Genomic DNA, 25,057 nt, shown 5'->3' with positions numbered 1-25,057 from the left:
ACTACTTGGTCGCTTATTCCAAGTGTCTATCGTTCTTTGTGTAAAGAAAAACTTCCTAATGTTTGTGCGAAATTTACCCTTAACAAGTTTCAAACTGTGTCCCCTTGTTCTTGATGAACTCATGTTAAAGTCACCGTCTCAATCCACTGGACTAATTCCTTTCATCATTTTAAACACTTCACTCAGGTCTCCTCTTCATCTCCTGTAAAGGCTCAGCTCTTTTAATGTTTCCTCATAATTCATTCCCTGTAGCCCCTGAATCAGCCTAGTTGCTCTTCTTTGGACCTTTTCTAGTGCTGCTATGTCCTTTTTGTAGCCTGGAGACCAAAACTGCACAAAGGACTCCAGATGAGGCCTCACCAGTGTGTCATAAAGCTTGAGCAGAACCTCCTGTGACTTGTACTCCACACATCAAGGCACTATATAACCTGACATTCTGTTAGCCTTCTTAATGACTTCTGAACACTGTCTGGAAGTTGATAGCTTAGAGTCCACTATGACTCCTAAATCCTTCTCATAAGGTGAGCTCTTGATTTTCCGACTGCTCATTCAAACCTCATATTTTTACTTCCTATGTGTAATTCTTTACATTTACTGACATTAAATTTCATTTGCCACAAATCTGCCCAAGCCTGTCTGCTGTCCAAGTCCTTCTGTAATGATTTAACGGATTCCAAATTATCTGGAATTATTACTGGACTCCGCCAGGGCTGCCCATTGTCACCGATTCTGTTCATAACTTTTATGGACAGAATTTCTAGGTGCAGCCAGGGTGTTGAGGGGGTCCGGTTTGGTGGACTCAGGATTGGGTCACTGCTTTTTGCAGATGTTGTTGTCCTGTTTGCTTCATCAGGCCGTGATCTTCAGCTCTCTCTGGATCGGTTCGCAGCTGAGTGTGAAGCAGCTGGGATGGGAATCAGCACCTCCAAATCCGAGACCATGGTCCTCAGCCGGAAAAGGGTGGAGTGCCCTCTCAGGGTTGGGAGCGAGATCCTGCCTCAAGTGGAGCAGTTCAAGTATCTTGGGGTCTTGTTCATGAGTGAGGGAAGAATGGAGCGTGAGATCGACAGGCGGATCGGTGCGGCATCCGCAGTGATGCGGGCTCTGCATCGGTCTGTCGTGGTGAAAAAGGAGCTGAGCCGCAAGGCGAAGCTCTCAATTTACCAGTCGATCTATGTTCCTACCCTCACCTATGGTCATGAGCTATGGGTAGTGACCGAAAGAACGAGATCGCGAATACAAGCGGCCAAAATAAGTTTCCTCCGCAGGGTGTCTGGACTTTCCCTTAAAGATAGGGTGAGAAGCTCAGTCATCCGGGAGGGGCTCAGAGTAGAGCCGCTGCTCCTCCGTATCGAGAGGAGTCACATGAGGTGGCTCGGGCACCTGATCAGGATGCCTCCTGGACGCCTCCCTGGTGAGGTGTTCCGGGCACGTCCAACCGGGAGGAGGCCCAGGGGAAGACCCAGGACACGCTGGAGGTACTATATCTCCCGGCTGGCCTGGGAATGCCTCAGGATTCTCCCGGAAGAGCTAGAAGAAGTGGCCGGGGAGAGGGAAGTCTGGGCATCTCTGCTCAAGCTGCTGCCCCCGCGACCCGACCTCGGATAAGCGGAAGAGGATGGATGGATGGATGGATGGATGGATGGATGGATGGATGGATGGATGGATGGAAGGATGGATGGACAAATTATCTGCTAATCCATCTATCTTGGTATTATCTGGAAAGTTCACCAGCTTGTTCCTTACAGTATATTCCTATCTAAATTATTTATATATATTAAAAATAGCAGCGGCCCCCGCACTGACCCCTGCTGGTCACCACTCTTAACTTCGGCCAACTCTGAGAAGTATCCTCACACCATCACCCTCTGCTTCCTGTGTCTGAGCCAATTCTGCACCCACCTACACACATCACCCTGAACTGCCACTTTGTTAAGTTTGATGCCCAACCTCTCATGTTACAGCTCATCAAATGTTTTCAGAAAGTCCAGAAAAATGATATCATCTGCTCCACTCTGATCGTATCCTTTTGTTGCTTCCTCATAGAATTCCAGCATATTAGTAAAACACCGAACCCATGTTGACTGTTCCTAATAACTCCTGTTCTTGCCAAGTGTTTCTCAATGTTATCCTTAATAATTCCTTTCATTAATTTTCCTGTTTGTTATGCATGTTACAATTATTGGCCTACAGTTGCTTGGATCTGCCTGGTCACCCTTTAATATAATGAGGTGATATTTGCCATTTTCCAGTCCTTCATAATCTTTGCAGTGCGCACTGACTTCCTAAAAGTCACAATGATATGGCATGATAGCAGAGATGACACCCAAGGCAGAAACAGTCCTGCTTCAACAGATCCTCCATAGTCCATGGAGTCAGATGGCATTGGCATGCGGCTGGTAAATTAATTGACAGAGGATCTCACGCAGAAGATCTATAAACAGGACAGAGCACCAGAGGAGGGGAGGAACAGTGGGATTTGTACCCATTTCTAAGGAGAAGGGCGATATTCAGGATTGTGGAAATTAAAGAGGGGATAAAGCTGATGTCACACAGAATGACAATTTTGGAAAGGGTTACAGAGGGAAGGCATAGGGAAGAGACCACCATGGGGAAGGACACAGGGAGAGGGATAACTGATTCAGTCTTTGCATTGAGACAGCTGATAGAGAAGCTTTCAGATAAATAGAAAGGGCTGCATATGGAGTTAATTGATATGGTGAAGATGAGTGCCACATCTAGGGGTCCGGAGGTCTATGAGAGAGAGAGAGAGAGAGGAGGACCAAAGGTGTATGTGAGGATTGTTCAGGATATGTATGAGGGAGTGAGGACTTGGGATAAAAGCAGTGTTGAAGTAACAGGGAAGATCCCAGTCAGAGGAGATCTGCCCCAGGGTTCTTCCATAAATCCTTACCTCTTTGATCAGGTTGTGGGTGTGTTGACTTGTGAGATATAATACCAATCAGTCTGGTGGTTTTTGCTGATGACATAGTTTAGTGTGGCACAGGAAGTGGAGAGGAAGTATGAAGAATGGAGAACGGTTTTGTAAGATAGAGAGTTGAAGATAAATAGGAAGAAGAAGATGAAATACAGTATATAAGGTTTAATGATGACCAAGATTCAGAAGTTAGCCTGCAAGGGAGAGCGACTGAAAAGAGTTGAGAAGTTTAAATATCTAGGATCAGATCTGAATCCAATAGAACCCATTTGTGATTTGGTACAAAGGAAAATGAATGCGCAGTTGACAAATCGGCAGAAATTGCATGATGCAGTCATGTCAACATGGACCAGAATGTCAACAGCCAACTGGGATTGGCTTAAACATAACATCGTCAGTTGTGTTTGGGAGGATGGCCTTTAACTGAGAATACTGGATCTTCAGATGAGCTCTGTGCCATACAAAAGCTGCCTATGGCATCAGGTGACAACGCTGATCATTATTTCCAGACAGAATGGGGTCAGTGAATGAATGCCAGAGGTGACACCATTGTCCTCTTACCTTTCACAGTCAGTTGGAACTTGCGAGCATCCTGTCCACCATTGGTAGAGACCCGGCACTCCCACTCCCCATCATGCTCTAGTGTCAGCTGACCAATCTCGAAGAGCGCCGTGCTGTTGTTGGAGTCTGTGATGGTCTTGATAGCCTAGTAACAGAAAAGGGATCAATGATACCAGAGTGGGTTCCAACTGCCACCATTAAAAGATTTGCCCAGAAAAGCCACACATCCATGCCATTCTGAGGACAGATACGATAAGCAAACAAAGCAAAGCAAGCATGGATCACCATAAGGAGCATGTCAATGTTATACCTAATGGAAAAGTCAAGTGAATTTTTATGAAGGGATCAAGAAAAGAGAGGTAAAGGAGTTATGCCAAGCGTCATGGAGGACACAGATTGGCTAGCAGCCTGGTCAGGCATGGTTGGCATGTTACCCGGCTGGTAGGCAATTTTTCAATGGATGAAATGATGGATGCAGCCTCTTCCATTGGGACAGGTAGCAGCATCCCTGTGGTGGATCTCCCACTTGCACACCTGCAGGGCGGCATGGGAGTTGTAGTCCAAGTGGGAGGCCCTGCTGGGCTTTTTGGGAGCCACCAGGGGGGAGTTGAGGAAAAGATCGTTCCTCATTGTAGAATGGTTCCGTCTGACCTGGATTAGCTTCCTGGTTCCACGGTGATGGCACCAGATGAACTCCCGGGTGTAATATAAAGACTGCTTCTCAGCTTCACCCAAAAGATTTGGAGCCAGGTGTAGAGGAAAGACAAAGCTCTCCTGGCACAAATGGCGGAGAAAAGAAAAAGAGACGAAAGGAAGAATTATTTGGACTGGTATTGCAAAACCATGAAGACAAGAATCCTGTGAAGGTATTGCAATTAATAAAAACATCCATCCATCCATTTTCCAACCCGCTGAATCCGAACACAGGGTCACAGGGGTCTGCTGGAGCCAATCCCAGCCAACACAGGGCACAAGGCAGGAACCAATCCCAGGCAGGGTGCCAACCCACCGCAGGACACACACAAACACACCAAGCACACACTAGGGCCAATTTAGAATCGCCAATCCACCTAACCTGCATGTCTTTGGACTGTGGGAGGAAACCGGAGCGCCCGGAGGAAACCCACGCAGACACGGGGAGAACACGCAAACTCCACGCAGGGTGGACCCAGGAAGTGAACCCGGGTCTCCTAACTGCGAGGCAGCAGTGCTATTCATTTAGAAAATAAGATTTGGCTCTGTGGTGTCCCCCTCTACTTGCCACACCAACTAAATTCAACACCCAAAACCACAAACAATATACTAAAATCAGGGTTAGAAAATGGAACAGTAACACCAACAAGTTAAGTTTTCATCCACAACCTCGGACAACCTGGCAGTTTGTGGCTCCATTTTTTTTTGACAGTTTTGACATTTGGATATTGTTTCTAGTTCTGAATTTTTTCTTTCATTATTTATTTTAAGCACAAGCTCAAGTTTATTGTCATGTGTTCAGCTACAATGAAATTCTTACTTGCATGTCTCCTCTGAAGAGCTAGCAATAAAAACAGCAGCCCCAGTATTGACACCTGCAGGACACCATTTTCACCTTCACCTAAAACGATGCAGTTCCCCTCAACCAATTCTGTACTCACCTACACAGCGTGCGTATTTACTTTTTCTGGCTGCTCCCATTTAGGGGTAGCCACAGCAGATCATGCATCTCCATGTCATCTCGTCTTTTACAACATTTTTTTGCCACACCGATTGCCTTCACGTCCTCCCTCGCCACATCCATAAACCTCCTCTTTGGCCTTCCTCTTTTCTTGGCGGTTCCATCCTCAACATTCTCTTCCCGATGCACCCTTCATCTCTACTCCGCACACCATCTCAATCTCGCCTCTCGCACTTGATCAAAAAACTGCTGTGCCAGTGTTGTCCCCCTAAAATACTCATTCCTAATCCTGACCACTCTCGTTACAGCAGACAAATCTAAATGGCGCTTAGTCAATTCAGTTTTTTGCCACAGGTGAACTCTTGTCAAGTTCTGAACACGTCTCAAAAAGAGTTTAAGCAAACAGGAGGCACCTGAGCACCATTTGGATTGCCACAGCAAAAGGTCTGAATACGTCTAGGAAGGAGAGATTTCAGTTTTTTCATATTATTAATAAATTTGCAAACCTTTCGGAGCACAAGTTTTCACTTTGTCATTATTGGTTATTGAGTGTAGATGCATGAGCAAAAATGGCAGATCCGCCTAAAGTAAAAGCTACAATACAATGCATGATGAATCTAATTGCACTTTATATGCTGAAAGACGGCCTAAATTTTACAATAGGTCCTTTAAAAATATAGAAACGCTTTTAAGGTACAGAAAGTATCATAATAACCTATTTAAATACAGTGGCATGCAAAAATATTCAATCTCCTTGAAAGTCATTATAATTTTCTGCATGACAAAAGATTTGCACATATCAACAACAACTTTTATTTCTAGAGCACGTTGTCATACAAATGATGGTGCTCAAAGTGCTTTACAACATTACGAAAGGAAAAAAAATGAAAACTATATAAAAATTAAGTAATACTAATAAACAAAGAATAAAGTAAAGAACAATGGCCAGGGTGGACAGAATATATTTATCCATTCTGTATTTTGAATGTGAACTCTTGTGCTGTAACAATGCATTTCCAAAATCAAAATATGCCTTTTTCTGCTGATGTTTAAGTGAAGAAGACAAATTCCAAAGTTAGTGTTTGCCTAAATATTCAAGATCTACGCTTTATTACTTTGTCAAGAACCCTTCTGCTGCAATAACAGCCTTCATTCTTTTGGAGTAAGTATGTCCCAGTTTTGCTCATTGTTCAGAAGTGATTTTTCCCCATTCTTCTTGGCAAAATTAATGGAGACCCTCTAGTTTGGTGGGATGGCACCTCTAGACAGCAGCTTTCAAAATAATGCCACTGATTCACAATAGAGTTAAGATCAGGGCTTTGACTTTCCCTTCCAAAACATTCACCTTTCTTTCTTTCAGCCATTCCAGTGTCCCTTTGGCCTTGTGCAGAGAGTCATTGTCATGTTGATAGAGGAATCTTAGGGAGTCCTCTACAGCGCATCTTCAACCTGAGCCTGGAATAGGGGAGAGTCCTGAGGCTTTGGAAAACATCTTGCATCACCCCAGTCCCAAAGGTATCACTTGCTAGTGAGCTGAATGACTTCCGGCCTGTCACTCTGACGTCGCATGTGATGAAGACCATGGAGAGGCTGCTGCTTCACCGCCTGAGGCCACAGGTCCAACACGCCCTCGACCCTCCGCAGTCCACATACCAGGAGAAGGTGGGAGCGGAGGATGCCATCATCTACATGCTACACTGATCCCTCTCCCATTTGGACAGAGGCAGTGGTGCTGTAAGAATTATGTTTCTGGACTTCTCTAGTGCCTTCAACACCATCCAACCTCTGCTCCTCAGGGACAAGCTGACAGAGATGGGATTAGATTCATACCTAGTGGCATGGATCGTGGACTATCTTACAGACAGACCTCAGTATGTGCATCTCGGGAACTGCAGGTCTGACATTGTGGTCAGCAACACAGGAGCGCTGCAGGGGACTGTACTTTCTCCGGTCCTGTTCAGCCTATATACATTGGACTTCCAATACAACTCAGAGTCCTGCCACGTGCAAAAGTTCGCTGACAGCACTGCTATCGTGGGCTGCATCAGAAGTGGGCAGGAGGAGGAGTATAGGAACCTAATCAAGGACTTTGTTAAATGGTGCGACTCAAACCACCTACAACTGAATACCAGCAAAACCAAAGAGCTGGTGGTGGATTTTAGGAGGTCCAGGCCCCTCATGGACCCCGTGATCATCAGAGGTGACTGTGTGCAGATGGTGCAGACCTATAAATACCTGGGAGTGCAGCTGGATGATAAACTGGACTGGACTGCTAATACTGATGCTCTGTGCAAGAGAGGCCAGAGCTGATTATACTTCATTAGAAGGCTGGCATCTTTCAACATCTGCAATAAGATGCTGCAGATGTTCTATCAGATGGTTATGGCGAGCGCCCTCTTCTACACGGTAGTGTGCTGGGGAGGCAGCATTAAGAAGAAGGACGCCTCACGTCTGGACAAACTGGTGAGGAAGGCAGGCTCTGTTGTTGGCATGGAGCTAGACAGTTTGACATCTGTGGCAGAGCGACGGGCGCTGAGCAGACTCCTGTCAATCATGGAGAATCCACTGCATCCACTAAACAGGATCATCTCCAGACAGAGGAGCTGCTTCAGCGACAGACTGCTGTCACCATCCTGCTCCACTGACAGACTGAGGAGATCGTTCCTCCCTCACACTATGCGACTCTTCAATTCCACCCTTGGGGGGGGGGGTAAACGTTAACATTATACAAAGTTACTGTCTGTTATACCTGCATTGTTATCACTGTTTAATTTAATATTGTTTTTTTATGAATATGCTGCTGCTGGAGTATGTGAATTTCCCCTTGGGATTAATAAAGTATCTATCTATCTATCTATCTATCTATCTATCTATCTATCTATCTATCTATCTATCTATCTATCTATCTATCTATCTATCTATCTATCTATCTATCTATCTATCTATCTATCTATCTATCTATCTATCTATCATATAGTGCCTTTCATATCTATCTATCATATAGTGCCTTTCATATCTATCTATTATATAGTGCCTTTCATATCTATCTATCTACATGCTTTGTAGGAAATGTCATATGTACTTTTAGGTGGACCTTCTTAAGGAATGGCTTCTTTCTTGCTACTCTCCCGTATAGGCCTGTTTTATGGAGAACTCTTGAAATTGTGGACCCCTGCACCTTCACTCCACTGTCAGCCAAAGAGCTTTGCAGATTTTCTGAGTGGGATGGTTGGATTTTTAGTGGCCTCTCTGACCAGTCGACGTCTTCCTCTGATGTTTAGTTTGGAGGGACGGCCTGTTCTAGTAGCGTCCGGCTGCTGTGATGAGCCTTCCACTTTCTGATGATGGATCCAGCAGTGCTTCACGGGACATTCAAACTCTTTGATCTTTTTTTGTCGCCAGTTCCTGCCTTGTGTATTTCAGTGACTTTGTTTCTCACATCAGCAGGATGCTCCTTTGTCTTCATTTTTGCACTGATTGTCTAACGAAGCTTTTTATATCCTGTGAGACATACAGGACTCACAAGTCGTACCTTATTGTGTTTAATTATGACTGTCACCTTTGTGTCATTTGTTAATCATTTCTCATTTATGTAAACCTGGAGCTTCCAAAGCACAGAGCTTTAAATATTATTCAGTTAAATATCGACAGAAAATGAGTGTTGTACCATGTTAGCCATTCTGGATGTGGTGAGAAGTTAAGCAAAATGTCACCTTTTACGTCTTGCCTGAAGAAGGGCCCTGAGTTGCCCCGAAAGCGTGTTGTACTCTTTCTAGTTTGCCAATAAAATGTGTCATTTTGCTAAACTTCTCACTACAGAAAATGGTTTATTTCGACTTTGGAAATGTATTGTTACAGCAAAAGAGTTCATATTAAAAATACAGAATAACTGTAAACCTGTAAATAAATCTTATGTCAGGCAAAAAATTAGGATGACTTTCAAGGGGATTGAATATGTTTGTTTGCCACTGTAAATAATTGTCCTCCTTTCGGATAACTCAATACAAACCAAAATGAATTTACAACCGCTGGCTTAGACAGTAATTTAAAGTCAAACACAGCAGGCAGGGCTTCTCAGACAAGCGTGTTGATCACATTTATGATAAATCGGGTGTCACCTACAAGGTCAAACAGAGAGCTAGGACTCAAATGGGGCACCTGCTTGGGGTCTTTACCTTTAAAATGATTCCATCTAATTTCCTCAGCTCGATGCTGCCATGAACAGGCAGGGGATTCCCTGATGCAGAGCAGGAAAGCTTAGGGGAGGAATTCTGGTTCCACTCGAAATTGTAGGGCATCTCCAGGATGTGTGGCAGTTCATCTGTGAAGAGAGTCACAAAGGGTCTGGTTAGCCTGTCTGACGAGAGATTCTACACCAGGGGTCTCCAACCATTATTCCAACCGAGAGCTACTTTTACAAAATGAAAATGGCTGAGAGCTACTCATGATTTCTTACGTTTATTCCATAGCTTATTTCAACCCAAACAAACTGAATACGCTTGTTTTGCCTGAACATTTACAAAATGTTGGTGTCCACAACTCACATTATGCATTAAAACATCACAGAAAAATATTTAGTTCACCTGCAAGTGCATTTTGTATGTCTGTATGCATTTTCTAGTGTATCTCACACTATTGAATTAAAACATGAGTGCTGTCAAAACAAGACAATGCAATTCCAAATCCAAAGATATGACTTCTTCATTTGTCATTTTGTCACATGTCACTTTATTCACATGTCCAGTTGCACGTGTGATGTGTTTTTTAGTTAGTCAGATGACTGGCACTGAGCAACAGTCAGTAACACAGAATGACAAAGTGAATAACAAGTGAATCCTGAAGATTGCTCCATAAGTTCATGGAGGAGGAGTACAAGAACATGAACCATTCCAGTTATGTGGCATCAGAACCCAAGATAAAAAGCAGACAGGTAGCTCTGGAGTCAGTTCTTATTCAGACCAGTATGGTGAAAGAACTCCACCTAGAGCTAGGAGTGCTCTACAGACTAAAAATGGGCCATAAATTTGTAAATTTGGAACATCTGCAGAAAGCCTAAGACAAATGCCTTTCTGGTGTACTACATGAAGAAAAATATGCATCTTCAGGAACAAGACCCATAGTGTTTATAAGGGAGATCAAATGTAATTGAAATCATCCTGGGACCGAGCAAAACCAGTACCATTTTATCCAGACTTGGAAAAAAAGAAAGCGTGTGAATGAGTTCATTCTCTGTTTGGCTGACCATCACTGGCGGCCATGCACTTCAGCCTGTTTCCCACAGATTCAAAGTTCTGGGGGCTCTGTTATGGTTTAGGTCCCCCGTATCAAAAATTTACAGGAGGTAAGTGAATAATTGTCTGCACTACTGGGATTTTTTTTTTGGATTGGCTGTACATCTTTTCCCACACACATGTGGAAACATAGTGGGCCTGTGGTCACAGGGGTAAATTTTGACCAGGATCAGTTTGTTTCTCTTGTTGTTTTCTAGGAGTAAACATGGCAGCTCCACTTTCCATTTAGACCAAAGAAGAGCAACAAGCATATACTCATTTTTTAGGGCCTGAAGGTGTACCAGGGCCATAGTCCACACATATACAGTACTGTGCAAAAGTTGTAGGCGGGTGTGAAAAAATGCTGTAAACAAAGAATGCTTTCAGAAATATAAATAATGATTGTTTATTGTTATCAATTTACAAAATGCAAAGTGAGCGAACAAAAGAAAAATCTAAATCAAATCAATATTTGGTGTTCCTACCTTTTGCCTTCAAACCAGCGTCAATTCTTATAGGTACACTTGCACAAAGTCAGGGATTTTGTAGGATTCTAGTCAGGTGTCTGATCAACCAATTCTACCAAACAGGTGCTAACGATCATCACTGTCACACGTAGGTTGAAACACAGTCATTAACTGAAACAGAAACAGCTGTGTAGGAGGCTTACAACTGGGTGAGGAATAGCCAAACTCTGCTACCAAGGTGAGGTCGTGGAAGACAGTTTCATGTCATGGCAAGACTGAACACAGCAACAAGACACAAGGTAGTTCTACTGCATCAGCAAGGTCTCTCCCAGACAAAGATTTCAAAGCAGACTGGGGTTTCAAGATGTGCTGTTCAAGCTCGTTTGAAGAAGCACAAAGAAATGGGGATCGTAGACGCAGTGGTCAGCCAAAGAAACTAGAAAGACACATCAAGCTTATTACCCTTCAAAATCGGAAGATGTCCAGCAGTGCCATCAGCTCAGAACTGGCAGAAACCAGTGGGACCCAGGTACACCCATCTACTGTCTGGAGAAGTCTGGCCAGAAGTGGTCTTCATGGAAGAGTTCCAGCCAAAAAGCCATACCTCCGACGTGGAAACAAGGCCAAGTGACTCAAGTATGCACGAAAACATAGGAACTGGGGTGCATAAAAATGGCAGCAGGTGCTTTGGACTGATGAGTAGTCAAAATATGAAATATTTGGCTGTAGCAGAAGGCAGTTTGTTCGTTGAAGGGCTGACGAGCGGTACAATAATGAGTGTCTGCAGGCAACAGTGAAGCATGGCGGAGGTTCCTTGAACGTTTGGGGCTGCATTTCCGTAAATGGAGTTGGAGATTTGGTCAGGATTAATGGTGTTCTCAATGCTGAGAAATACAGGCAGATACTTATCCATCATGCAACACCATCAGGGAGGCGTATGATTGGCCCCAAATTTATTCTGCAGCAGGACAACGACCTCAAACATACAGCCAAAGTCATTAAGAACTATCTTCAGCAAAAAGAAGAACAAGAAGTCCTGGAAGTGATGGTATGGCCCCCACAGAGCCCTGATCTCAACATCATCGAGTGTGTCTGGGATTACATAAAGAGACAGAAGGATGTGAGGAAGCCTACATCCACAGAAGATCTGGGGTTAGTTCCCCAAGATGTTTGGAACAACCTACCAGCCGAGTTCCTTCAAAAACTATGTGCAAGTGTACCTAGAAGAATTGATGCTGTTTTGAAGGCAAAGGGTGGTCACACCAAATATTGATTTGATTTAGATTTCTCTTTTGTTCATTCACTGCATTTTGTTGATTGATGAAAATAAATGATTAACACTTCCATTTGTGAAAGCATTCTTTGTTTACAGCATTTTTCACACCTGCCTAAAACTTTTGCACAGTACTGTATATATTGTGACCGCTGCTGCAGGGGGACACAGCCACCCTTCAGAAACCCCCTCTTATTGGGAAATAAACACACTCTTCAGCTCCTCTTTGCGGGATCAGCTGCAGGCTTCAAACGTTTAAAAAAACGGGCCACAGGCCATCCTGAGGTCTCACTCTCTTCCCCTAGACTCCCTCTGCTCTGGCCACTGTTTCCGGGCCACTGTAACCCCTTGATTAAGAAGACTTTGTGTTCTTTTGAGCAGGAATTGGGGCCGATGCATCAAGTTTGACAGCTGTTCCTTGTGAGGCAGGATTGCCTATAAAAGACAGTTGTGTTTGTATCTGCCTGAACAGCAATAAAGTTTCTACTCCTTGGAAAACCTTTGTACTGTCCTGTGCAACTTTGTGACCGAAGCTTGATAATCTATATAAGTTAACGGCTGTTCAGAATCTTGTTACAGACTTGCTAAATGTTGTCCTCGCTAGTGAACATGGACGGGTGCCTTGCTTCTTCTTCATGTTTATCACTTGTCTAACCATTTTTGAGCACACCGTCATGGTCTCCATATTGAGCAGAAAAACTTCTATGGATTTTAGCTTCTAGTACACCTTCAGCCCATAAAACGCGGATCACTGCTGTTCTTTGGTGTGTTACACAAAAAGGAAGGGCACTCAAACAGGATCATACATTTGAATTAAAGATCTGCCTCTCCCCCTTATTTATTGGTCAGGAGTCCCGTCTTCAGTTCAAAAGGCTATAGTTCAATGAAGGCTAAGTTATATCTGCATGAAATGTCAATGGTACTGGTATAGTCAGCAGGATAACCTGTTGGATACTTTTCTGTACCTGTGATCCTGCAACTTACGAGAGAAAAAGTTAAACAAATAAAACTGAAAATCTCCTTACTTGACTTCTCACAGTGTTGACCACGCCAGCCTGTTGGACATTGACAGCCACTGAATCGGCTGCAGGTGCCTCCATTTTTACATTTACAGGCAAGTTTACATCCAGGTCCATAAAAATCTTTCCTGCACTCTGAAATACAAAAGAAATGTTTGCTGTGATTGTAGCTTATATCTGTCATCACACACGTGCACGTGGGACGGAGCTAAAGGGCCTGAATGAAAGTAATTCCATGCCAGACCAGGGGGTGGCGAAGTGCACCAACTCTTTCTCTCACTTCTCCGAAGACCAATTACAGGAAATTCTGTGTGGCCCTGATGATGTCACTTCTGGTTCCAGGCCCAATAACATCACTTCTGGTTGGTCCCAATGATGACGTCACTTCCTCCACTCTCCTTTATAGCCACCATCTTTGTGCCAGGATATCAGTTCTGTTTCGGTCTCAAACCTGTACATAACTGTACACCATTGAAAACAATTTTGCAGCCAGGAAGCAATATACGGGTGGCTGCCCCAAACCATTTTATGGCTATTGTCTATTCTTATGACACTGTACATTCCAGTGCTATTTGACACAATAGGTACGTCTCACTTCTGATTGGGTAATGAGGGATATCCTCCCAAATCTATTTGGAAAAGCTTTCTGTCACAGATATTTCTTCTGTAAATATTAAATAGGCCCCTCCACCGTGGTTAAGGGTAGCTGCATCCCTAATTTTTTGCTCTATATTTTCAAACATTTTTGAGGGAAAACCACTTTGTTTTAGTGACTATAAAAATGAAAGTACCAAACGTCCTCTAGTAAGGCCTTACCTTTCTCGTAAACCCTTAGCTTCATCATCTTTAACAAATTTTTCCTTAAGGGATATTGTGAATAATGGAACATAGTATTAGCAGTAAAATCCTTTCACAAGCCGAGGTATCCTATGAAGCGAAAAAACCCACCTGAGGAATCACAAACACCTGTGACGCCAACTGTCCCAAACATTATGGTGACCTGAAATGGAGGGGACCCTGTAGAAAAAGTGTTGTGTGGCCAAAATGTGTGCAAATCCCCTTAAATGAAGGTCTGCAATGTACCCTTTAATGTCTGAACTGTTTGATTTGTAATTTCAAACTGTGGAGCAGAGGAGGAAATCTTGGAAAAATGGGTTTTTGTCCCAAAAGTTATAGAGGGCACTGTATGTAAAGACCTTTGGTTTAGTAACAGCTGCAATCTCTAACAAACATATTCCTATGGAGCGTACGTGGACGCATATAAACATTGACAGCTGCTGCATTGTGAGCAGTGCTCTGGGGGCTAATGTCGTTGTTGTTCTTCCACTTGATACTCTGCCTTTTTGCCTCACAACTACTTCACCGTTCTACAGTTTCATGTGACCGGGTACATCATGGCGGTTTGGTCGTGCAGTGCCCTATACATCAATTTCACTATCCATGTCAATGTCTAATGACAAACCCACACTGTCATCACTATCACTTAATTCAACTAATGGTTTAGTTTCAGTTTGTTCTAAAACTGGCTTTACATTTTTTCACTTACAGTACACACCATTGTGTGAAGGTGCCGCCCCACTCATGAATATTCAAGTTGGAGGTGGGATTACATCAGGGATCGGCTCTGATCCCTTTCTTGTTAGCAATGGTGATGGACAGGTTGACAGATGAGATTAGACAGGAGACCCCGTGGACTGTGATGTTTGCTGATGACATTGTGATCTGTAGCGAGAGTAGAGAGCAGGTTGAGGAGACCCTGGAGAGGTGGAGATATGCTCTAGAGAGGAGGGGAATGAAGGTCAGTAGGAACAAGACAGAATAAATGTGTGTAAATGAGAGGGAGGTCAGTGGAATGGTGAGGATGAGGGGAGTAGAGTTGGCGAAGGTGGATGAGTTTAAATACTTGGGATCAACAGTACAGAGTAACGGGGAGTGTGGAAGAGAGGTGAGGAAGAGAGTGCAGGCAGGGTGGAATGGGTGGAGAAGAGTGTCAGGAGTGATTTGTGACAGACGGGTATCAACTAGAGGGAAAGGGAAGGTCTACAGGATGGTAGTGAGACCAGCTATGTTATATGGGCTGGAGACGGTGGCACTGACCAGAAAGCAGGAGACAGAGCTGGAGGTGGCAGAGTTAAAGATGCTAAGATTTGCATTGAGTGTGACGAGGATGGACAAGAATAGAAATGAGGACATTAGGGTGTCAGCTCAAGTTGGACGGTTGGGAGACAAAGTCAGAGAGATGAGATTGCGTTGGTTTGGACATGCTGAGTATATTGGGAGAATGATGCTAAGGATAGAGCTGCCAGGGAAGAGGAAAAGAGGAAGGCCTAAGAGAAGGTTTATGGATGTGGTGAGAGAGGACATACAGGTGATGGGTGTAACAGAGCAAGATGCAGAGGACAGAAAGATATGGAAGAAGATGATCCGCTGTAGCAACCCCTGACGGGAGCAGCCAAAAGAAGAAGAAGACCATTGAGTGGCAGAATTCATAGAAATACCCATGATTGTTTTGCAGCATGATGTTGTTTCGCCCTCAAGATGGCAGCAGGATACTGTCCCGAATGTTATTCAGCCTTAACACCACATACCAATTCTCCCACGAGTATAACTTAGGGTTAAACATTTTTACATAGAACTCCAAGTCCAAGACACGCTCAGGATTAACACCAAGGTCAACCCTAGCAACATGTCTCCACTGCCCTCTACTGGTATCCTCAGAAACTACATCTATTGGGGGACCCACATTCTGTTCAGGTTTTTCAGCCACTAGGGTGACCCTCATTAAATCAAACCATTCAATGTCACAAGAGGCCAGGCACTCACCTCTGTCGCAGTCTGGCCCATGCCATCCACTGGCACAGGAGCAGCCATAGGGGTCAGGCAGGCAGAACATGAGACCCTTGCAGTTCCTCTCATGACCACACGACTTCTGACAGTTACGACCAAACATTCCATCTCTGCATGCTGAGCAAAGGAAAAAGACAAAAGTGTAGGGGGAGCTTCACATTACAGTAACAGAAAGAATCATCAAAAAAAATTATATTTGACATGTCACATTTTATAGCTGTAAAATATCAAAGGATAACAGAAAATACTGTATGAGCATGAAAACTGCTGCATGAAGAAGTGATGATGGTTAGACAAGCGGCCAGTATCTACAAGAGACCATTCTTAACATTAAAGGGCAAAGCAAGCAGTTTATCATCTCTATGTTTTTATTGTCTTTTTTTTGTATTTCTTTCCCTTTTAAAGAAATAATACACCCAAAATTGATCATTTCTGATCTCTAAATTACCTCTTAATGTTTGTAAGTAACGACCAAGAAAAAATTTTAATCTCATGTTTTGATGGTGAACGTATTGAGAATTTAGATTAAGGATAAATGCACCTTATTATTAGATTTAATGCTATAAGTTATTAAAAGCTTAAGCTTGAAGCAGCTTACAAGGCCACCATTCAAGTCAGCACTAGCAAAATACCCGCGCTTCGCAGCAGTGAAGTGCTGCTTTAAAATTTTTATTAAGAAGAAAAGTAAACCTTTTTAAACTGAGGGAAAATATACCAATAATTATTTGTTAAGGATCTCTTTGTATACCACGTTGTCAGTTCGGCCCTCCAGTTGTAATTTGACCAAGTTGTGCGCTGAGCTTACTCTTGAGCATGCAACGTATACAGTGCATCCAGAAAGTATTCCCAGCGCCTCACTTTTTCCACATTTTGTTATGTTACAGCCTTATTCCAAAATGGATTAAATTCATTTTTTTCCTCAGAATTCTACACACAACACCCCATAATGACAACGTGAAAAAATTCTACTTGAGGTTTTTGCAAATTTATTAAAAATAAAAAAATTGAGAAATCCCATGTACATAAGTATTCACAGCCTTTGCCATGAAGCTCAACATTGAGCTCAGGTGCCTCCTGTTTCCCCTGATCATCCTTGAGATGTTTCTGCAGCTTCATTGGAGTCCACCTGTGGTAAATTCAGTTGGTTGGACATGATTTGGAAAGGCACACACCTGTCTATATAAGGTCCCACAGTTGACAGTTCATGTCAGAGCACAAACCAAGCATGAAGTCAAAGGAATTGTCTGTAGACCTCCGAGACAGGATTGTCTCGAGGCACAAATCTGGGGAAGGTTACAGAAAAATTTCTGCTGCTTTGAAGGTCCCAATGAGCACAGTGGCTCCCATCATTCGTAAGTGGAAGATGTTTGAAACCACCAGGACTCTTCCTAGTGCTGGCCGGCCATCTAAACTGAGCGATCAGGGGAGAAGGGCCTTAGTCATCGAGGTGACCAAGAACCCGATGGTCACTCTGTCAGAGCTCCAGAGGTCCTCTGTGGAGAGAGGAGAACCTTCCAGAAGGACAACCATTTCTGGAGCAATCCACCAATCAGGCCTGTATGGTAGAGTGGCCAGACGGAAGCCACTCCTTAGTAAAAGGCACATGGCAGCCCGCCTGGAGTTTGCCAAAAAGCACCTGAAGGACTCTCAGACCATGAGAAAGAAAATTCTCTGGTCTGATGAGACAAAGATTGAACTCTTTGGTGTGAATGCCAGGCATCATGTTTGGAGGAAACCTGGCACCGCTCATCACCAGGCCAATACCATCCCTACAGTGAAGCATGGTGGTGGCAGCATCATGCTGTGGAGATGTTTTTCAGCGGCAGGGACTGGGAGACTAGTCAGGATAAAGGGAAAGATGACAGCAGCAATGTACAGAGACATCCTGGATGAAAACCTGCTCCAGAGCGCTCTTGACCTCAGACTGGGGCGACGGTTCATCTTTCAGCAGGACAATGATCCTAAGCACACAGCCAAGATATCAGAAGAGTGGCTTCAGGACAACTCTGTGAATGTCCTTGTCTGGCCCATCCACAGCCCAGACTTGAATTCGATTGAACATCTCTGGAGAGATCTTAAAATGGCTGTGCACCGACGCTTCCAATCCAACCTGATGGAGCTTGAGAGGTGCTGCAAAGAGGAATGGGCGAAACTGGCCAAGGATAGGAGTGCCAAGCTTGTGGCATCATATTCAAAAAGACTTGAGGCTGTAATTGCTGCCAAAGGTGCATCGACAAAGTATTGAGCAAAGGCTGTGAATACTTATGTACATGGGATTTCTCAGTTTTTTTATATTTAATAAATTTGCAAAAACCTCAAGTAAACGTTTTACACGTTGTCATTATGGGGTGTTGTGTGCAGAATTCTGAGGAAAAAAATGAATTTAATCCATTTTGGAATAAGGCTGTAACATATAAAAATGTGGAAAAAGTGATGCGCTGTGAATACTTTCCGGATGCACTGTACAGTATGTTATAAAGGTTTAAATCTATACTAATAAAAGGCAAAGCCCTCACTCACTGACTCACTCATCACTAATTCTCCAACTTCCCATGTAGGTAGAAGGCTGAAATTTGGGAAGGTCATTCCTTACAGCTTACTTACAAGATTTAAGAAGGTTTTGTTTCGAAATTCTACGCATAACGGTCATAACTGAATCCTACTTACGTACATATATACGTCCATAGCCTGCAGCTCAGTCGCCGTGTGAGGTGGGGATGCGTCCTGCGTCCCCCCGGCCTCCCATGTAGTTGGCTGCCTGCCTATTTTACACCTTTGGACAACCGCCAATGCCTCTTAAACATCTTTGATGTTTATGAATGTTTAAACTCTCAAAAGCTGAATGCGAAGTTATCGTTGAAACCGGTTGTATGCTTACAATGCTTGACAGATGCCGAATGTCAAGTCCTGCAAATACTAACATAATTGAAACAAACCATGAAACTCAAACCGATTATAACAGCAGCAATCCAAGCTGTGAGAAAACAGTAAAAAGGAGGCGTGTCTGACATCATGGTACATTTTCTGATGCAGCTAGATGGAAACAAATACTCGCAGGCAAATCCACAACTTCATAGAGACGCTGTTGCTAAATATTCGCACGCAAATCCACAAATTAATAGAGCTTCTGTTTCTAGGTACGATCTCAATAATAAAAAGCGGCTCATACGAAAACAACAGGTTTGGCTCAAAAAAAGCCGATTGTGGATTTGCGTACAGCCACCGAAACTTTGTAATGGCACGAGACTTCAGGTCACGTGTCTGCAAAAGAACCTAATTGAGGCAACTATTTTTACTGGCAGTGGCTCAGGGGAGAGAGTTTTTATTCCTCGCATCCCCATTACAGTAATCTCTCCTCGATAGCGGGGGTTGCGTTCCAGACCCCCCGCGAAAGGTGAAAATCTGCGAAGTAGACACCATATGTTTAGATGGTTATTTTTATATTATCATGCTTGGGTCACAGATTTGCACAGAAACACAGGAGGTTGTAGAGAGACAGGAACTTTATTCAAACACTGCAAACAAACATTTGTCTCTTTTTCAAAAGTTTAAACTGTGCTCCATGACAAGACAGAGATGACAGTTCCGTCTCACAATTAAAAGAATGCAAACATATCTTCCTCTTCAAAGGAGTGCGTGTCAGGAGCACAGAATGTCAGAAAGACAGAGGAAAGCAAACAAATCAATAGGGCTGTTTGGCTTTTAAGTATGCGAAGCACCACGGCACAAAGCAGCTGCACAGAAGGGAGCAATGTGAAGGTAGTCTTTCAGCATTTTTTAAGAGGTGCGTCCGTATCCTCTAGGCCAGTGTGCGAACAGCCCCTCTGCTCACACCCCCTTCGTCAGGAGCAGAGAATGTCAGAGAGAGTGAGAGAGACAAAGAAAAACAAACAATCAAAAATCAATACGTGCTGTTTGATCTTTTAAGTATGCGAAGCTCCATGCGGGAAGCATATCGCTTGACAAAGCAGCCACATGTAAGCCCAGCAAGGAAGGGAGCAATGTGAAGGTAAACTTTTAGCATTTTTTGAGGAGCGGCCGTATCCTCTAGGAGTGCGAACAGCCCCCCGTGCTCACAATATATTTGAGGAGTTTTATTTAATACGTAATACGCGCTCTGGTTGGGTAGCTTCTCAGCCATCTGCCAATAGCGTCCCTTGTATGAAATCAACTGGGCAAACCAACTGAGGAAGCGTGTATCAGAAATTAAAAGACCCATTGTCCGCAGAAATCCGCGAACCAGCAAAAAATCTGCAATATATATTTAAATATGCTTACATATAAAATCCGCGATAGAGTGAAGCCGCAAAAGTCGAAGCGCGAAATAGCGAGAGATTACTGTATACCCTCTGATCTCCCATTTCAATTTAAACGCCTCCAATTTCCAGTAAGGCTCTGCTTCGCAATGACAATTAATAAGTCTCAGGGACAAACCCTACAAAAGGTTGGCATTGATTTGAGGCAAGATTGCTTTTCACTTGGCCCACTGTACGTTGCATGCTCAAGAGTAAGCTCAGCGCACAACTTGGTCATATTACAACCGGAGGGCCGAACTGACGACGTGGTATACTAAGAGATCCTTAACAAATAATTATTGGTATATTTTCCCTCAGTTTAAAAATGTTTACTTTTCTTCTTAATAACAATTTTAAGGCAGTACTTCGCGGGTATTTTGCTAGTAAGCAATAATCTGAGGTTATGGGAATGGACTAATCCTTTTTACATTAATTCTTAATGGAAAATGGCTTCAGTTTTCAACCAAATTGGTTTCTGAGCAGCCTTTAGGAATGAATTATGTTTGACAACCGAGGTTCCACAATCCTTACTCTTCTATACTGTATTTGTTTATGGGCTGTCTTAGCTCAGGATGGCAACAGCTGCCTGTGGGCCTGCTCATGTACGTCATGATCCTCTAGTTACTCTACTTCTCGTCCTTTTAGAAATAGCCTTTAAATTTCAAACAACAGGATACAGCCGATTGTACCCGGGAGGTGTTGGCCACAGAGCTGCTGGCGGAAGTTCATATAAAGACATTTTTATCGCACTGGCTAGCATGTTTTAAATCGTACTGTGGCACCCGGACGGGACTCATGCCCGGCCGGGACGCCCAGGAAGACAGGAGGAGGGCTCATTCCTCCTCCAGACCGCGAGGGGGCGTCCGCCCTGGTTGTATTAGGGGCCATGGGTACAGGGCTTGGAAGCCCAACCTTGTAGGGCCCGTGGTCACCGCCAGGGGGCATCCCCCTGCCTGAAGGACCCTAGATCTCAGTACTTCCACCACACCAGGAAGTGCTGGGGGGAAGAAGAGAGGGAACACACGGAGTGCTTCCGGGAGGACAGCCGGCACTTCCGCCACACTGGGGCGTGCCCGCGGGGATTGCCGGTGTACACCTGGAACACATCCGGGTACGGATAAAAGGGGCCGCCTCCCTTCATTCGAGGCTGAAGTCAGGTGGAAGCAGGACAAGGTTCAAGAAAGAGAGAAGGAGGCGGTCCGAAGAGGCAGAGTGGTTGGCCTGGACTTGGGGGAAGATTGGGGTTTGTGGCACAGTAATTGCAAATAATAGTGTAAATAAACGTGTGGTGGTGAAATTAACATGTCTGCCTGTCTGTGTCCGGGTCAAATTCCTTAAACTACTTTTCAATGGTTAATGCTGCATCAGGCAGATCATGGCAGAAAAGCACCATTGATAACTTTTGGTGATTTTTTTTTTTAACATGGAGCTGCTTTTCAGCAGTTGTTCTCCTTTGCTGATGCCCTTCATGATTGCCTTTCCCACCATTGCTCTTTTACAAATTCATAACATCACTTGGTTTTCATCCATCTCTCAATGTCCTGCAAGCTCAGACCCACTTTAAGCCCATTTACCTGTTTCACAGCGGGTCCCCATGAAGCCCGGGGGACAGATGCAGTCTCCATCCTTTTCATTACAGATGCCCCTATTCAGACATTCCTGGCAGTCCTTCTTGCAGTCGCTGCCCCATTTCTGAGCCGGGCACCCTGTCATTAAACAATGTGACAACACAATATTAATCAACGTGAGAGGGCAACACAAAGCATGCATGGTCAGATCTGATCACCTTCAAAGCTAAGCTCTGTGCTGCTCCTGTGCTGTCTTTATGTTTAGAGTTTTGTGGACACTAGGAGTCAATAGACAGACATGCAGGACACAGGGTAAAAGCACCAAGAAGTAATTTAGTTTCTTTCTTCTTCTATAAATTGTGCCTCTAAGCACCACAGCCACAAACAACAGGCAAATAACACAATAATCACAATTCTCTTTCTTTCTCCTCCACACCTCCCAGCAAGCGTTGTCCACTGCCACCCAACTCATATTCGCTTGCTGGGTTCTCAGCAGTCCTTTATATATGGTCTGACCTGGAAGTGCATCTGTCCTTCCGTTAATGTGACTTGCCAGCCAGATGGAGAACATTTGAGTATTCTTCATCCCGGAAGTACTTTGGGGTTTCCGTCCTCGTGGCTTGGTAGTTATTCTGGGCTATGGGTGACACAGGATTCCCCAGGTTCTGTTACAGCGTCCCATGGCGGCACCCACGGTACCAGGCAGGGCTGAGGTATTAAACTACATGTCCCATGGTGCCCTGTGGGAATCCGGAGCACCACTACACAGCAGGGAAACCGCCATCTAACGTCTTGGGGGAAGTAGTGTCCCAAAGGGGTTGCCTTTCCCCATCCATTCTGTGGTCGTCCCGGCCAGGTTGAGCTACCTAGTTGGGGGGCAACTGGCAAGCTGTGTGTTGTCCAGAAATAAAGGCACCCAATCCTGCATCCCTGGCTGATGGCACCTCCACCACTGTGCCACCAGTGCCACCAATTACCCACTTTGAAAATCAAACTAATTGATGTACCTGTCCTCTCACTTCCTCACTTCCCTTTTACTGCGGATCTGAATTGAGTATTCCATCACAGGGCACCTCAGCTCATTTTTGCAAAATCTGGACTCCTGGAGGACAGCAGCCAGATCCCCTTCCAAGGTGGTGACTGAGAGATAAGGTAGGAAATGCCATCCATGGTGCTATGTACCCCCTGTTAACTCTATGACATTGTCAGTACCAGAGTGTGATGGACAGCACCTCCTGGCTTGTGTGCTGGACAGTTACCTGGCCAGATGGCCAGGATGAAGAAACAACAGATTAATTCCTGTCTTTGTCAGAAGGTTGGCAGAAGATACCATCAATATGAAGTGTTGTTGTGGTGTTAAATTTTGTATATAAGTTGATAAATATTTTGGATGTCTTTATTTGTATGGTTAAGTACCCCCACCCCTTTCAGGACTGAGTCTCTTTGTAATTTTACGACAGGGTTGCTGGACGTGTCAAACCAGTTTGGCAAGCGACTCTCTGCAGGACTCGCTCAATCAACCCCCACAGGAAAGCCACACTGACCAGCTGGCAAACATCAACTCAACAAATGGTTTTGGGGGGCAGGTGTGAAGGTACTCTCTGCCCCATTGGTCTGACGTATACGTAGCTGTTTGGAATTGGCTTGTATCAGAAGCCTTTAATTACCATGATGCCCTATTTGCTGTAGGGTTTGGACAGAGAGTCTAGAAATGTGCTTGCTTTACCCCTCCCTCCCTCCATCTCTCTCTCTTACAAACATAACAATGAAGAAGCCTCTCTCTGTCATACCATTGCCATGAGGAGCACAACTGAGGCAGCCATACTGAGACAGGCATGCGGCCTGTTCTAAAGAAAGCTGACCAAGAATGAACTAAAGGCATTTAAAGTAACTACAAGTGTGAGTGCCACCTGAAACTACACATCAGCAATTGTCAGGTTGTACGATTGCCAGTATTCACTTGTACTTTGCATATTGTTATTATTTACTCTATATCACGCTTGTCACGCTTTAAATCAGGCTTATTTTAAAACCTACGTATACAGGTGCTGGTCATAAAATTAGAATATCATGACAAAGTTGATTTATTTCAGTAATTTCGTTCAAAAAGTGAAACTTGTATATTAGATTCATTCATTACACACAGACTGATGTATTTCAAATGTTTATTTCTTTTAATGTTGATGATTATAACTGACAAATAATGAAAGTCCCAAATTCAGTATCTCGGAAAATTAGAATATCAATTAAGACCAATGCAAAAAAAGGATTTTTAGAAATGTTGGCCAACTGAAAGGTATGAACATGAAAAGTATGAGCATGTACAGCACTCAATATTTAGTTGGGGCTCCTTTGGCCTGGATTACTGCAGCAATGCGGGGTGGCATGGAGTCGATCAGTCTGTGGCACTGCTCAGGTGTTATGAGAGCCCATGTTTCTCTGATAGTGGCCTTCAGCTCTTCTGAATTGTGGGTCTGGCGTATTGCATCTTCCTCTTCACAATACCTCATAGATTTTCTATGGGGTTAAGGTCAGGCGAGTTTGCTGGCCAATCAAGAACAGGGATACCATGGTCCTTAAACCAGGTACTGGTAGCTTTGGCACTGTGTGCAGGTGCCAGGTTTTGTTGGAAAATGAAATCTGCATCTCCATAAAGTTCGTCAGCAGCAGGAAGCATGAAGTGCTCTAAAACTTCCTGGTAGACGGCTGCGTTGACCTTGGACCTCAGAAAACACAATGGACCAACACCAGCAGATGACATGGCACCCCAAACCATCACTGACTGTGGAAACTTTACACTGGACCTCACGCAACGTGGATTCTGTGCCTCTCCTCTCTTCCTCCAGACTCTGGGACCTTGATTTCCAAAGGAAATGCAAAATTTACTTTCATCAAAGAACATAACTTTGGACCACTCAGCAGCAGTCCAAAGGCGAGACGCTTCTGACGCTGTCTCTTGTTCAAGAGTGGCTTGACACAAGGAATGCGACAGCTGAAACCCATGTCTTGCATACGTCTGTGCTGGTGGTTCTTGAAGCACTGACTCCAGCTGCAGTCCACTCTTTGTGAATCTCCCCCACATTTTTGTTTCACAATCCTCTCCAGGGTGCGGTTATCCCTATTGCTTGTACACTTTTTTCTACCACATCTTGTCCTTCCCTTCGC

The 25,057-nt window shown here is 44.1% G+C and overlaps 1 protein-coding gene and 1 long non-coding RNA gene across 3 annotated transcripts in view; one reads left to right on the top strand and one right to left on the bottom strand.

The window, feature by feature from the left end:
- The window catches only part of tie1 (tyrosine kinase with immunoglobulin-like and EGF-like domains 1), a 228,931-nt gene that overhangs the window by 134,633 nt on the left and 69,241 nt on the right, over positions 1 to 25,057 (bottom strand). For both annotated transcript variants that reach the window (XM_028810856.2, XM_051932702.1), the window contains exons 5-9: positions 21,899 to 22,030; positions 16,006 to 16,146; positions 13,189 to 13,317; positions 9,329 to 9,474; positions 3,500 to 3,644 (exon numbers count right to left, since the gene is read on the bottom strand). In XM_028810856.2, the coding sequence (XP_028666689.2) occupies positions 3,500 to 3,644; positions 9,329 to 9,474; positions 13,189 to 13,317; positions 16,006 to 16,146; positions 21,899 to 22,030 (693 nt within the window). The remainder of the gene's footprint in view (positions 1 to 3,499; positions 3,645 to 9,328; positions 9,475 to 13,188; positions 13,318 to 16,005; positions 16,147 to 21,898; positions 22,031 to 25,057) is intronic.
- The window catches only part of LOC127529390 (uncharacterized), a 706,297-nt gene that overhangs the window by 655,961 nt on the left and 25,279 nt on the right, over positions 1 to 25,057 (top strand). The gene's annotated exons all lie outside the window — the stretch shown is intronic.

This window comes from Erpetoichthys calabaricus, chromosome 10 (genome assembly GCF_900747795.2).
Source record: "Erpetoichthys calabaricus chromosome 10, fErpCal1.3, whole genome shotgun sequence".
NCBI lineage: Eukaryota > Metazoa > Chordata > Cladistia > Polypteriformes > Polypteridae > Erpetoichthys > Erpetoichthys calabaricus.
The sequence above is the reverse complement of the archived record's forward strand: the minus strand, read 5'-3'. Positions and strand labels throughout refer to the sequence as shown.